The sequence below is a fragment of the Rhyacophila brunnea genome, unplaced genomic scaffold (genome assembly GCF_057557595.1).
Source record: "Rhyacophila brunnea isolate RB1 unplaced genomic scaffold, BYU_Rbru_1.0 scaffold_1, whole genome shotgun sequence".
In the NCBI taxonomy this organism is placed as follows: Eukaryota; Metazoa; Arthropoda; class Insecta; order Trichoptera; family Rhyacophilidae; genus Rhyacophila; species Rhyacophila brunnea.
This window is the reverse complement of record NW_028232751.1, coordinates 10,697,911-10,712,873: the sequence shown is the minus strand read 5'-3', so window position 1 is coordinate 10,712,873 and position 14,963 is coordinate 10,697,911. Positions and strand designations below refer to the sequence as shown.

At 35.0% G+C, this 14,963-nt stretch overlaps 1 protein-coding gene across 2 annotated transcripts in view; it reads right to left on the bottom strand.

Annotated features, from left to right (window-relative positions):
* The window catches only part of LOC147079460 (uncharacterized), a 179,382-nt gene that overhangs the window by 105,803 nt on the left and 58,616 nt on the right, over nt 1-14,963 (bottom strand). For both annotated transcript variants that reach the window (XM_085941231.1, XM_085941235.1), the window contains exons 2-6: nt 4,064-4,328; nt 2,735-2,915; nt 2,350-2,653; nt 1,416-1,720; nt 171-551 (exon numbers count right to left, since the gene is read on the bottom strand). In XM_085941231.1, coding sequence (XP_085797357.1) covers nt 171-551; nt 1,416-1,720; nt 2,350-2,653; nt 2,735-2,915; nt 4,064-4,328 — 1,436 coding nt within the window. The remainder of the gene's footprint in view (nt 1-170; nt 552-1,415; nt 1,721-2,349; nt 2,654-2,734; nt 2,916-4,063; nt 4,329-14,963) is intronic.

Below are 14,963 nucleotides of genomic sequence, written 5' to 3'. Positions count from 1 at the left end.
ATGCCGGAATGACATGGTAAGACGCAAGAAGAATGTTGAGCGACAGCGATTCTTAAAGGCGCCTTGTGGTATCCATGTGCTTTATCTAAAGAGTGGACATATAGACTAATAAGAAGGGAAACTACTATTTATCAAAATTATATTTAATTGAAGTGAAAAAAAATATTTACCTTTGACTGTGAATCTGAAGTCCTCATTAATTTTAGCTTCTTGACTCTTCAGAACCTGTATAAATTTAGGTGCTTGATTTTTTGCAAATAGTTGAAGTCTTTCTTCATCATTCAGCTGGTTCTGAATGTCCTCAACTGTGAGTTCTGCTGAGCTGCTGGCTTTTCCCATGCAGTTTTTGGCTATGCAGCAATATGAACCCAATGAATTAGTTCCAGTTAACTGATAAACGTCTCCGGGCTTAAGTTCCTGTCCATCTTTGAACCAGCTAAGTAAAGGAGTCGGGAAACCAACTACCTTACATTCGAAGGATACCAAACCTTCTTCAGTCAATACAGCTCGTAGGTCTTCCATGAAACGTGGCTTTCGATAGTTCTTTGGAACTGAAAAGTGGAGACAAATAATATTAAAGACAGCGAATCTGTAAATTACTATTATTAATTAATTAATAAACAATTGATATTTTTCTGTCAAGATTTTGTGTCACATTTTATGCTCAATTTTCAACTAGGTACTTCCTTTATACCCAGAGACTTCGGTACACAGGTGCTAAGGAGTACTAATACATTATAATATTAATATTTATAATTAATGTCCGGTACGATACTCTAAATATGGGGCTCCATAACAATCTATAACTAACTTTTTTGTAAATGTTCTTATTGATCTGAAACCTTCACTAATAAATTATGTATGGACAGTTTTCATATTTAAAAAACATGGGTGTCATTTTTTTATTGATTTTTCGACCTTTCTAACATATATAGGAAGTTTTGTTGTTCGTGTTAATTTTTTGTTGGATATTACTCATCTGTTTCATATTTATAGTCAGTAATTCCATCAAAAACAAAATTTCCAAATAAAAAAAAGGAAGAAAGGACATCGTAATGTATATCACATCCTACGTAGCATATGAGCTACAGGGCCCACCTAGAAGTAGAAATGAAGAAGATATTATTCCAATGAGATTTTACAACAAAGTTTTTTTGCTGTGATGATGACTTCCAGTTTTGTCTTACCACCTTAGCAATATAAAACCTCATTGACTACAAACCGTTCCAAACCAATGGACCGACACCTTATTGGCTGCATATCACCTTAATATCGATACACCGACCAATGAATGACCCTGATTATCTTACAAAATGTTAAAATCTAAGTACGCGTCAAAACAATGCGAATTTAGCTAAAAATCTATAGGTAGTACATCGTAGTTCAATATGGTACATGCACCATGTTTTTAGTACCTGTCATGTGCACAACGCATGTGGATATGCCGAGACGTCCATGTGCACTGGCCGCGACACACTTCCACTCGCCCTCGTGGTCCCATTCGGCGCTCGCAACGTGCAGCTCGTGTCCTCCGAGCCCATCTTCCTGCGGCCGGCAGCCACTCTCCAGCTCGGCGCGTCCTCCCTTGTTGTACCACGTGACGGACCGTGGCCATGGCGGCACAGCCACACGGCATCTCAGCGTTAGCGCCTCACCTAGACGACCGTCGGTGTCCTCAAGATCCTGGGCGAAAATTGGCGCAGGCTCGGACGATACGATGCTGTAAAATTGATTCATTTATTGCAACTCTTCTGCCAAAAGTATACATGTTCGAATGGACTATTGATTTTTCGTTAGCATTTCTTATTACTGGTTTTCTTAAATGCCTTATCGTTACAACCAGATACAGAAAAAGGATTTTAATATATTTTAATTCCCTAGAATATATTTTATAATGCAAGTATTTTAAATAAATTATAAAATAGGTTCATTAAAACTATTGCTATAAAAAAAATCATCTATAGATATGCCATTCTAAATCGTCTGGTGTTCATTTACTAAGCTCATCACAGTATAAAAATATTGGATGATATTATTATGTAAAATGTTAGCTTGTGACGCCCTCACTCAGCAGACAACTTATACTGGTGGATCTATACATCTGTGAGAAAACTTTAAACATTAATTTCAATGGATTAAGTTGAGATAACTGATAAATAAATAAATTAATATTAATTCCATGTTTCGTAATTCCGTGATGAGAAAATGTGGATTGTTTTTTTTGATACTTTATTAATTAGAATTATTTAAATGCCGATTTAATATTTTGCTAATGACAATTCGTGAAATTAAAAGAAAATGAAAACTGACTATTTACTAAGATGCGTTTATGTAATAAGGGTATCGTACCTATCAGCTGGTCTCAAGGATCCTTCTCGGCTTCCTCTCCCAACAACGTGCACTTTCGAGGAGGAATAGGTCTTGCCCATGCAATTGACCGCCTCGCATGTGTACGTCCCCAGTGATGTGGCGTCCTCTGGGTTGGCAGTGAGAGCAAACACATCACCGGCTTTTATTTCTTTACTGTCTTTGAACCAGCGCAACGATGGAGTAGGAACACCGACCACTTTACATTCTAGAGAAACTGTTCCCTGGTCCGTCAACAACGCCCGTAGCTCTTCAAGGAACTCTGGTCGCTTGTATGCTTTTGGAACTATAATGAAAACCAAATTAAGATTAATTTACTTTGAATAAGTTTACAATAATTAATAGAAATTACAAAAAGTTTTCATACCGAGCACATTTAGATGTGCAGAGCAGGAAGAACGTCCCGCACAACTGTCTGCAGCACACGTCCATCGGCCAGAGTCTTCGACGCTGACAGGAGATACGTCGACGCACCAAAAGCGTCCTTCCCGTGACAACCGGAAACGTTCGCCTTCTTGAAGTCGTTTGTCGTTTCTGTACCACGTTACCTGGGATATTTAAGCATAAAGGTACTAACTTGCATCAAAATAAAAATGAAAAACAGCGCTGGATCGGCCATAGAATGCATTTTTTTAAAGATAATATACTTAATGATATTTTCATTTCACTCTTTACAATCAGTTATAGATCAAGACCGTCTCACAAAGAGGCTTTTTATGAGCTATGGGTCCAAACACACATTGAAAAACAACATGTGAATTTTTCCGAATCCGGGATTCGAACCCGAGACAGGTAATACTTGGATACCGGTTTTTAAATACCAGTATTGCAATCCCTAAATGTATCAATAGCAAAGTAATTTGGTGAAACACATTTCTCGCAATAGGCATTAGGCACCAATGGTAGGTTAGTTCTGTACTTTAAGAAAACAAACAACTGACGCTCTTGATTTCTAAAATAGTTATCAGGTCAATACTACCAAGAATGGCAGTTCTCATTTACATCGCGTATAAGTCGAAAAAAATATGAGGAGATTAGACTAGGTATCTACAGTATTTTTTGCTAATAGGTACCTACTTATGTTTCTGAGGTGTATCGAATTATGTACTATGTACAATAAAGAATAGTACATTCCTAAATTTTGTTTAACATTTATTTTGTATTTTTGTTTGTTAAAAATAATGAATAAAGGCAGGTGACCATCATTATAATATAATACCAAACTTCAAATAGACAACATTGGCATGGTATGTCTAACCCGCTTTAACCTAACGTCTTTGACGCAAACTTTCAGCCCAATCGTAGAGTTGTAGATCGGGCTATAATACAAATGATTATATTTCGCTCAACACCCACGATGGCCGAGCGGCTTAAATGTCGGCCTATAACGTCGTGGGTCCCAGGTTCGAATCCTAGGCTTGGCAAATACACATATTGTTTTTAAATTTGTGTTTGAGTCAGAGTATGGACCTAATCGGTTGAGCAATTAGTGGCTAACATCCATTTCTCGTAAAAACAAAATCTGTTAATGCAAACCTCCACTCTGTGGAGGACCATGTGATCTTATTAGGATCGGACATGGTCGAAAAAAAATGGCTCATCGAAAAGATTCAAATTGACATTAAATCGTCAAATGTTTCAGACGGTCGGTGGAAGCCATAAACTCTGCACGAGTAATTTTGGAATAAATAACTACCTGTACTTCCGAATCACTTTGTATTTCGACGAGGAGTCTCGTCCGCGCGCCAACTTTTACCGCCAGGTCGGTGAGCCTTCTGAGAAAGTGTGGCCCTCCGACCTGGAGGTGGATGGTCTTGGTGTCCGTAGAGGAAGGGGTGGTGGCACGGACGCTGTATTCGCCACTGTCGGCGGAGACCGCGCTCGCTGCTCGCAGCCAGGCGCGTCCTCCGCTCGCCCCGGCCTCCAGCCGAGGGTCTACAGCCGCACCAGACGCGAGGCTCCTGCAACAAAAAAAATACATTATCAACAAGGAAGGGACACTTAAGCGTTTTCTTGACAAACAAATTGGCGGGATTTTACGTCTTTACTTAACTTTAAGGTGCTTATGTACTTTTTTTTCTTAGTACCTATAGATCAGTGATGGCGAACCTATGTCATCGAGATGATTTTGCATGGCATGCGAATGCTTCATTTTAAAGTGAAAAGATAAACAACCTAATGAAATTTATCAGAAATTATTCAAATATCACGGCTGCTTGAAAACAAGTAAAAAAATATTCAAAGAACAAAAGATATGCATTCGGCTAGAAACACGGGGATAGAAACTCAAGAACTCGATTGTAATTATTAAACTTTGTTAATAGAATTCTTAAAAAATATTTTATCCGTATGAAAAACTGCTCGTCACGTCAGCTGATAGTCAAAAAATAATATTTAGGGAATATTGGCAGCGTACGTAAAAAGGTTCGCCAACCCTGTACTAGATAATATAATATTATTATTTTCTATACAACTCCAGTATAGATACTTTGCCCGGTTATCAAAGTATCGATAAAATACTTTCATTCGTCTATGTTTCGATTATTTTCTGTTAAAATCACTTATTCCCAACCTTTTTCGAGTCGTGACCCCATTTTATAAAAGCAAACTGACCCCGCGACCCCGATAAATTGTAAAAAAACCTTTTCAATAGGGTGAAGAAATCGCATTGAAAATAGATTTTTCAACAGGTACCTAGGTATAATATTGTCATTCAATATTGAAGTTTCAAAATTCGCTAAAAATATTAGTTAAAATAAAGGTTCTGTGATAGTGTTAATTTGCGTTCTACTTGTTACTGCGTTTGCGTTTTGCACTAACGGTTACATGTCAATTTTACGCATCAGGTTCATTTTCTGTATTACAGTTCACCGTGAGCTGTCGTACCGAAATGACCGTATAGCTTTGAAATTTTACCACTAAGTACATTTTTGTCCAACGGTTGTCCACCTGATGAGCGACATGTCCAGCTCAGTGGTACTTTATTATTTCGATGACCTCTATCACATCGTGTCGGTACCTACATACTCTTGTCTACCCCTCTATTCATTTGTTTCTGTGGTGGGTTTTCCTCGTAATGACTAACATGCCATCACTTCCCTGTCGTGTTGTAATTAATGTACGTACTTTTCAATTTTATACACTAGTTGAAGGCAAGCTCGCTTAGTACATAATATTATGTGTAAACTGTGCATTGCACGAGGGTAGCCAAATTTAGTATTTAAATAAATTTTCATCTTCGCTATTAAGATGAGCATATGGGTCTCCATAGGGTGGACATTATATTAACATACTTTTTACGAGGAATTGTTGTTAGCTGCCTAACTCATTAGGATCCTGCCTGCGCTGGAGAAAATATACATTTAAAAAACAACATGCCTTTTTGACCAGCCAAGTATCAAAAAATGCCCACGATAGCCGAACGGTAGCACGTCAATTTATAGTGTCGTGGATCCCGTGTTGTAATTCCGAGTCTAAGATAAAATGTTGTTTATAAATAATGGTCTTAATAGGTTGAGCAAGTTGCTAACATCCATTTCTCGTAAGGGACCGTTCACATACGACGTCACGCTCTAGGGGGATGGGGACATCGTCAGAAAAAATTTGACGTCACAAAGTAAACCAAAAATTTAACGAAATTTAAGGATAAATATTAAGAAAAAAACATTTTTTCTATTTTTCAACGTTTAGGGGGGAGGGGGTTAAAATGTGTCGTAATATAGACAGGGGGTAATAGGTTACGTGACGAAATGTGACGATGGGGGGGGGGGGTTAAAATACCCAAAATCGTGTGACGTCTTAATCCTATACTTAATAATACAACTTTCACTATGTGGAGGTCCATATTATATGATCCTGTTAGGGTCGAACATCATATTATACATCCGCCATTGAGAAAATAGTATAATATAGGCACCCAACCATTTTTTAAATCAACAAACTACGTTACAAATTTAAAATAAAAATGTTTTAAGACAAATTTGGGCAAAAAAAACACACATTCATAAACAATAATTATTTACCGACCACTTATATATACGATTACCCACCTCAATATAGATTCAATATGACAACGATTCCAAAGGACTTGTATAACCTAATTGAAAATTTAAACAAGACACGAAATTTTCTCTATAAATTGTAATATATACTGGGAATATACAATTTAGGGAAACGATCGACCAAAGATCTATTTCGAGAAATCAAGATATGCAGTTGCACATTTCATATGTTATAATTTTATTTCTCTTTCTGTTCCACGCAGATCCATATAAAAAAATATTTTTGCTTCATCATACGAATATTTTTAGACTACCCACCTACTTACCATAATTATGACGCGTGCATGTGTCTTCTAACCAGCGTTGCCAACTTAGCGCTTTTCTTGCCAGATCTAGCATTTTTAAATAGGCATCTAGCTTGAAAATTTTCCATCTGGCGTATGGCATTAAATCTAGCCTTTTTCACAGCTCTAAACTTGCTCTAAACTCATAATAAAGCTAGAATATTATATCGGATTTGCTTGAAAATCAACATACTGATCTTTCGTACTCTACATATTACTGGGAGAAAATACAAGGTGGCAGTGCCACAATTATAGTCGATGCGCTCAATGCGCAGACAGATATAGAGTCTGTGTGTGTCTTGACAAATATAAATATATACATTTTATAATAATTAATACACTAAATGTTACATATAAAATGACAACTTAATTTCTTACCTGCATTTGTTTATATCTGCATTTAATGTATGGCCTATTCTATTAGTTGTAAAATACTAAATTCTTTTTCGATCTTTATTGTAAAAACTTTGTTGTATAATAATTATGACACATTTTTTTGAAATGCCGGTTTCTAGCTATTTTTCAATTTTGAAAAAAACTAGCATTTTATTCTGCCGTCTAGTTCTGCTATCTAGCATTTTTTGCGAATAATAGGTGTTGGCAACACTGCTTCTAACGCGAACGTATGAACTTTTACTGTCCGTTATATGTATTAGTGATCGGAATTTTCTTGCAAGTTATGTCATGAAAGAAAATTCTTTATTGTAACGATTTAAAGAGAGCAAACGTTTTGTTCAAAATTTAGTCGCTCCTACGCAATGAGACTATTTTTTTTAGATTAAGCAATTTATTGTATAGCAAACTTTCATAAATAAAACCAAGTGATTGCTTACACATATCAAAGTCTATTAAATTTAATAGACGAATGAATTTAACAGTAGATGGAAAGAACAAAATATTTCATTTTGGAATTATCGTGTCGTATTCGGAATTCCAGGAAATTTGTTGGTATTTTTAAGAAAATTAAGAGAAGATTCCCTTTAAAAATATCTCAGCATTAAGTGGATTTTGTCAAACGAAAAATAAAGTATTGTGGTTATGTTTAGGTGTGCAGTTGAATCTATAAAGCTTACTAATACTAACGAAACGGCACGATAGCTGAAATGCAGCCACATAATTAATATACGGGCTAAATCAATGAATGGGAATATCATATACATAAGCACAAAGTAATAGGTTTATTAAAAATAGAGTTCCAAACCCACATTTTATATACCTACATGTTGTAAAAGATTATTTTATAGAGAAGAAATAGATACGTATGCCATTATAATGACAACGTGCCAATCTTCTAAATATATAACAATATGTATTTCTTCTTAGTATTCAACAACAACAACAACTGGAAAATGTATCCGGCAAGGCGACACGATCTCACCCAAACTATTCACCGTTACTCTATATTCTAGAACAGTGGCCGGCAAACCGCGGCTCGCGAGCCGCATGTGGCTCTTTGACCCCTTGAATGCGGCTCTGTTTCATAAGATCATTTGAAAAAATTAGCATTAAATTTGCTGTTCTTTCCCTTTTCGGTTCTACATATTCATGCGAACAATATTTTTCAAGCATGTACCTTATCAAGCGTAAATTAAGAATTAGTCGTCTTATTGATGAGAATCTGGGATCGTGCCTAAAATTAAAAACAACAATATAAAACCTGACTTACCCAAACTTTCCAAGGAGATGCAAGGCCATTGTTCACATTAAGTGTTTGTCAGTCATTGTCATAATTTAATTTTATGGATACCTTAATTACAATTTGATTTTTATCGATAAATAAGATCAATATTAAGTATGATATCAAGTTTATTCAGTGTAGATACCTACATATAATTTAATTAATACTTAAAACTTTAATTAAAGTTTATTAAGCTAATAAACAGTGTACCTACCTATATAGTTTAAGTTTACGAAATTTGGCTCGTAAAAGAAATCTCAATCTTGTACTGTTGATATTTGGCTCTGTTGACTAATGAGTTTGCCGACCACTGTTCTAGAAGATTTATTCAGGTGACTTGATCAGGATAACAGAATCGACTGATGAATACCTACAAATGCGAATATTATACTTTGCAGACAACAGTTGTCTTTGCAAAAAACCCAATATTAATGGGACGAATAAGTCGTGCTTTTCGGCATATTTAGCTAAATCTAATATCCGGTCTTGTATCTGTGATTGTCACAATTATACTATAATATCACACTTTTTTTTAGTCAGATCGACGTTTGCTTTTAGCTATTATATTATATATTCGCATATATCGAGAATTAGCTCTACAATGAGCCTGAAACGTCGAGGAAAGAAAAACACGTGGTGATAGGCCAAAAATTCATTAAGACAGCAGATAGCAATCGAGGAAGGCCTCAAACATCATAGGACCCATAACAGTATGCAGGAGTAAGTTTAAAGATAAATGTCTCTAAGCAAACGTAATCATATATTATTGTGCTGACCGATAAGCGTGCGGATCAATAACAACGTCTATCTCGGATACAAAATCTATTGATGGAGGTGTGCATAACGAGATGACTCGCAATCGCATAATCAAACTGGCATGGAACATATTTGGGCGCTTGAATATATATCTTCAAAACTGAACTGCCATTGTACCTAAAATGCGTTCAACCAATGCGTACTATCAGTGTTGATGTATGTGTGCGTTAATGTAGAATAATTCTAGTAACGTGGTATGAAAAGGCGCATGTTGGGCATAACTCAGAAATACCTAAAAATAAACGGGAGAGGCAGACAAGCGTACGCAATGTGGTAGAGGTCGCCAAGGTAATGAAACGGCAATGGGCTGGATATGACGTCGTTTATGAAGTGGACAACTACTGCTGGAAATATACATATTCAGTCATACAGTAGTATGGATGGGGCACTAAATTACACGTCTAAAACCTGCTGGATAGACGAATTTGCTAAGTTCGGCGGGTAAGTTGTATGGAAGTTTTCTAGCGGAGGTTGATTATGATGATGACACGATTTCGTGTGATTTACGGATCATGGGTAAATTAAAATTTTAAGACGTTCGCAATAATATGGATATGAAGGGTATTAATAAAGTTTTTTTAGAGAGAAATGATTTGAATGTAGATATATAGGTATCTTTTGAAGATATTGAAAATATATGAAAATTAGGCAAAAAAACATTTCGGACCTCTATATTTTGTTGCATACGAAAATGGCACCCACGTTAAAATGTTATTTGCTTCAGTGATTTCTATAGGGCATGCAGCGGTAGCGAATATATGACACGCGAATGAAACTGATTTCATTAATTACAAGCTGAAGTACCCGGCTTCGCACAGGGTCGCTTCGTGGATACATTTATCTTAGATATTTAAAAAATAATAATAAGTAATTATCTTTTTAATATTAAAATATCTGTGTAATACAATATGGCAATATGAAAATAATTCTAATAGGAGTAAAGGTCAAACAAAAGAACACTAAATTAAAATCGAATCCAAAATATGCAAACGTTATTAATAGTATTAATATATAGTAAATAATTCAAAATTGGATGGAACAAACAAACAACAAAATTCGTATTTTATATAACACTAATTTAGAAACCTTCGCAGGTGTGCGCACAACAACTGACAAAAGTTTCATTGCAATCGGATGAATGGTATAGGAACGCATACGAATACAAGAAGAAAATGGTTTTCCTAATTCAGAAACCTTCTTAGGCGTGCGCACAACAACTCACCAAAGTTTCATCGCAATCGGATGAATGGTATAGGAACGCATACGGGACAGACAGACAGACATTCATTTTTATATATAAGACCTACTGTAAGTTACTATGCCTATAACCTTCGCGCAAGTACAAGCAATAAGTTGACAAAGTTTTATCGCAGTCGGATGAAACGTATGGCAGCGCATAAAATACGAACAAACAAACAAATATTGATTTTTATATATTAGATATATTTTTAGAAAGATTTTTTTTGTGACTGCGACTCGCTGTCTTACCGCCTCTTTTCCTCTAGAAGGGGATCCGCCGATCAGATCTCATTCCTATTCTGTTAAAGAACTTTCATATTTCATTCTTTTTTTTTGCTTCATACTTCTGGCATTCCATTGTACAATCCAAATTTGATTTTTACTATCCATTTTGTTGCAGAACCTCCCCCAGAATTTTCTCCTAAATGTCCTAAATGTTAGTCTATTTGGCATTATCTAATTGTCGACACGATAAGGGTTTAGTGATTATTACGTACGATCTTATTCGATACAATATACAAATTTCTGTGATACATATAAATGTTGACTTTGGCTCAATTCGCCCAACCTGCAAGAAACGGTTTTCAAGAGCATTGTGGATAATAATTAGTATAATATTTGACATATATATTACTCTGCTAATAGCTACGGATGAAACAGATTTTTTTTATATTTTGATCAAATAAAATGTATAAAAAATATTTTTTAATGTCCGCTTTAATTAAAAATTGTTCAGTTCCCACAAAAAAACAGCCGCAGCGAAGACCAGGATTGTCAAGGTAAATAAGTCAGCCGGGCTATTCTTAACACCGCGTAAATTACATAATATTATAATATACATATGTGAGTTTGGCATACTAAACTTATCTCGAAGAAATTTTTCTCGTCAACTCCGCCAGTCAATGAAACGACAACAAAAATAAAATACCTACGACAAATTTCGACCTTAATTTTTAGACATTTTCATTGTTTGCTGTCATTCATACTAAAGATTTGTGTCACACTAACACCAAAAGTATTTTTTTATTATTTAACAAAAACAAATAAACGGAAAAGTCGGTGACCAATTTCATTGTAGTAAAAAAAACGACGGATGAAATAATATTAACATAACAAATCATAAAAAAATATGTTAGATAATTTTAATTTCAAGATCAATAAAACTGTTTTGTATGTTTGTTTTTATACGTATGTTATCACCAGCTGGAGTCGATCCACTGATGGATGAAGGGTTCCCGGCTCCCCATAGCTAATTTTATTTTTTTCGGTTAATAGTTCTACGTTGTCACGTACGTCTACCGAATTTTATGAGATCATCGATTCAGCCAGTTTTAGGGTGTCGCTGTGGTTGTTTAGTGCCTTTTGGGTACCACTGCTGTCCACTCGCCGAGTTTTATGTATGCTATAGTAATAATATATTTTTTTACGCTGGACATGTCCAACTTCAAACAGGATTGTGATCTACTATCCAGTATCAAATCTGGTTGTGATGTACCATGTACTTGAAAAAACGTATTTTATTTGGATGATGACACTGAGGCGTAACAAATTTAACACCACTTGTCATACAACTCATACATTATCAGCAAAAAATACAAAATTTTCCATTAATCGTGAAAATGATAAGTTTTGGTTTTCATTTGGGCACTCATTACATTCAACGTCAAACTATCATCTTACTATGAAAAGAAGCTACTGCGCGACGGCAAGGTTTAAAGCGCGAGGATTCAGAGTTTCTCTTTCTCACACTCTTGCAGTAGGTGGTGAATGATACGATACGACGAGGTCAAACGGATTTCTGCCATTTAAAATAGTGGCGAAAATTGGTCGTCGTTTAGTGGGGTAAAAACTGGTGAATACCTGATACATAACCATGCCCCCACAAAGGGGGGGCTAACAGGGCTCTAGCCTGGGGGCCCGGGCTCAGGAAGGGCCCGGCGTGGCGAGTAGACCAGATAATATATAAACACACATCACAAATTCTCTCTAATAGTAAAACAAGTCACCTGCTATTTTTCTTCAATAATGTTATTATTTAAAATTATGTGGTTGTACGATACAATTTTTAATTGTGAATCGATACACAACTCCATAATTCAAATGGATGTATGTATTAAAATATACAAAAGAAAACACTAAATATACACATTAATTTTAACGCGTACACATTTGGAAAACGCTACTATAGAGCGTCACACTGCCTTTATCTTTAGCGATAGGTAGGAGGGCCCGCCAAAAATCTTAGCCTGGTGGCACGCTTCAGGATGTGGGGGCCATGTACATAACATTGGATACGTATTGAAATTAAAAGAGGGAAAGTAAAACACTGGGTAATGAAAAGGGTATTCTATCTGTTGGGGATACCTAGTGTGTCATAAATAACATTGGGAAAAAATAAAGTGTGTAAGAAATAATATCATAATTAAAACTACATAAATAATTACGTTGACTTAATGAAAGATAATAATCAGGTTATATAGAGATGGAGTTGAAAAATATTAAACTGAGGCAAACAAGGATCACTGGGACTTAGTAAGTAGGTACCTGACACTCTATAGTTTACTTGAACTTCCTTCAGTGATTTTTATATGAAAAACACAAAATATTCCACCTAGAAGAAGATTCAACATATTTAGGTTAAATATACAGCATTTTGATCAGTGTGTGGTGGGGGTGGGCGAGTGGATAAGGCCAGGCCTCGGTAGCACTCCGGCTAGGGTAGCATAAGTGGAGTTTCGTTGAACGTGCAAAAATAGAAGTCGAGAATTAGTGATAATTTAATATATTCTCATACACGATCTCCACTATTAACCATTCTTGGTTATACAACACTAGATGGTCCTTGGTCCCCTACACATTCTCTATCCTGGACGACAGGTTTCCGTTGTACATTTGGTGAACATCTTCAAATCTCATATGGCACAGTCCAGCCATATTAGTCTCGACCTAGGGGCGGCAGGTCATACGAAAGTATGGTGAAGCAGGCTGGTATGGCGAGGCGGGCTGGTAATGAAGTTGCGGCAAAATTTCCACGTTAACATTATATTATATAGGTACATTATAATGACCAAATAAAATCCTCCGTGATGCCCTGAATTTTTTTTATCGCGTCTCTATTTCTCGTAAGTTGTCGGCTATTCTTGGCCTGCTTCATTCAGTTGTATGAGAAATGCAATTCCTTGCCCCTCGTTTTATTTAATACCTCTATGGTCTCGACTGTCCAGGCATTTTTTATAGTTTTAAGCCTGGGCTGGTATATCTTCCAACAGCCTTCACAATACTATGATAGATTATTTCCATAAAGCGCTACATAACAATTATCAATAAAAAAATACACCTAAACACTAAAACGAATAATTCACAAGATTTTAAGAATGTACCATTCTAATTATTGAACATACATAATTTTAAAAACACTTCTGAGAAAATATGTTAGTTTATTAGAGAACATAATATATAAATTTGGAGAGCGCTTGTGAGCAGGTATTAAAAAGGCCAATAGTTAAAATTTGACAAAAATAAGCATGGCAGTCGTAGCATAGTGGTAATGCAGAGAGCGCGATACCCAAGAGATGCAGGTTCGATTCCTGCCGGGTGTCTTACTTTTTTCAAAAAGATTTTTTCTATTTGTTATAATATATTTTCTCAGAAGTGTCTTCAAAATTATGTATGTTCTATTTATTATCTTATGTATTAATTTCTAAGTATTTTTATAATCCTACTTTAGATTTCAATAGTAGATAGATACCTATGTATTGTATACTTATATAATCCCACTTTAGATTTTAAAACAAGCGGAAATGGCCAGATATTGTGGTTTAATTAATAGCGCAATCATTCATATTAAATTTGTTGTTCACCTGCCCGAATTTTGTTATTTATCACAGCGTTTAATCTTTAATGTAATCTTAAAATGACAAGACGTGAAAAGTTATATATTGAAATTGATATTATGTTTAACAGATTGAGAACAAAACTTCCGTGAGATTTTTCATTACTTAATTACGTAGATTTGATCCATTCGATTTTTCCTGGTCGAAAAAAGATCTACTCGCGGTGTTAGGTCTATACTATATTATTATTGTATCGACATATATAATAATATTTTGGAAAGTGATATAACATATCTGTTGGAAAAGTCAATGTCAATATAACAATTTATTTATTATTGTAACAGTCTTTCTTAGAGTTTTATTTAAAAAATAAAATTGTGTACTCAAATAATTTGTCACAATATAAAATAATAATTATATACTTACAATATTTTAACTTATTAGTTTAGTTTGATTATTTTCATTGTAATATCAATGTATCAATCGTATTGAAATTCTATAAATTAGAAAAAATATATTATTATATTGAACACAGGTGAACACAGGCATATATTGTAAAATAAAAAGAAATCAACAGTATTTCAAATAAATTACCATCTAAACTCAAGAATTTAACAATTTAATTTCAAAAAATTGAATTATTTTTTTGTTTCAAGTATAAATTATTATTGTTCGCTTATGTAAT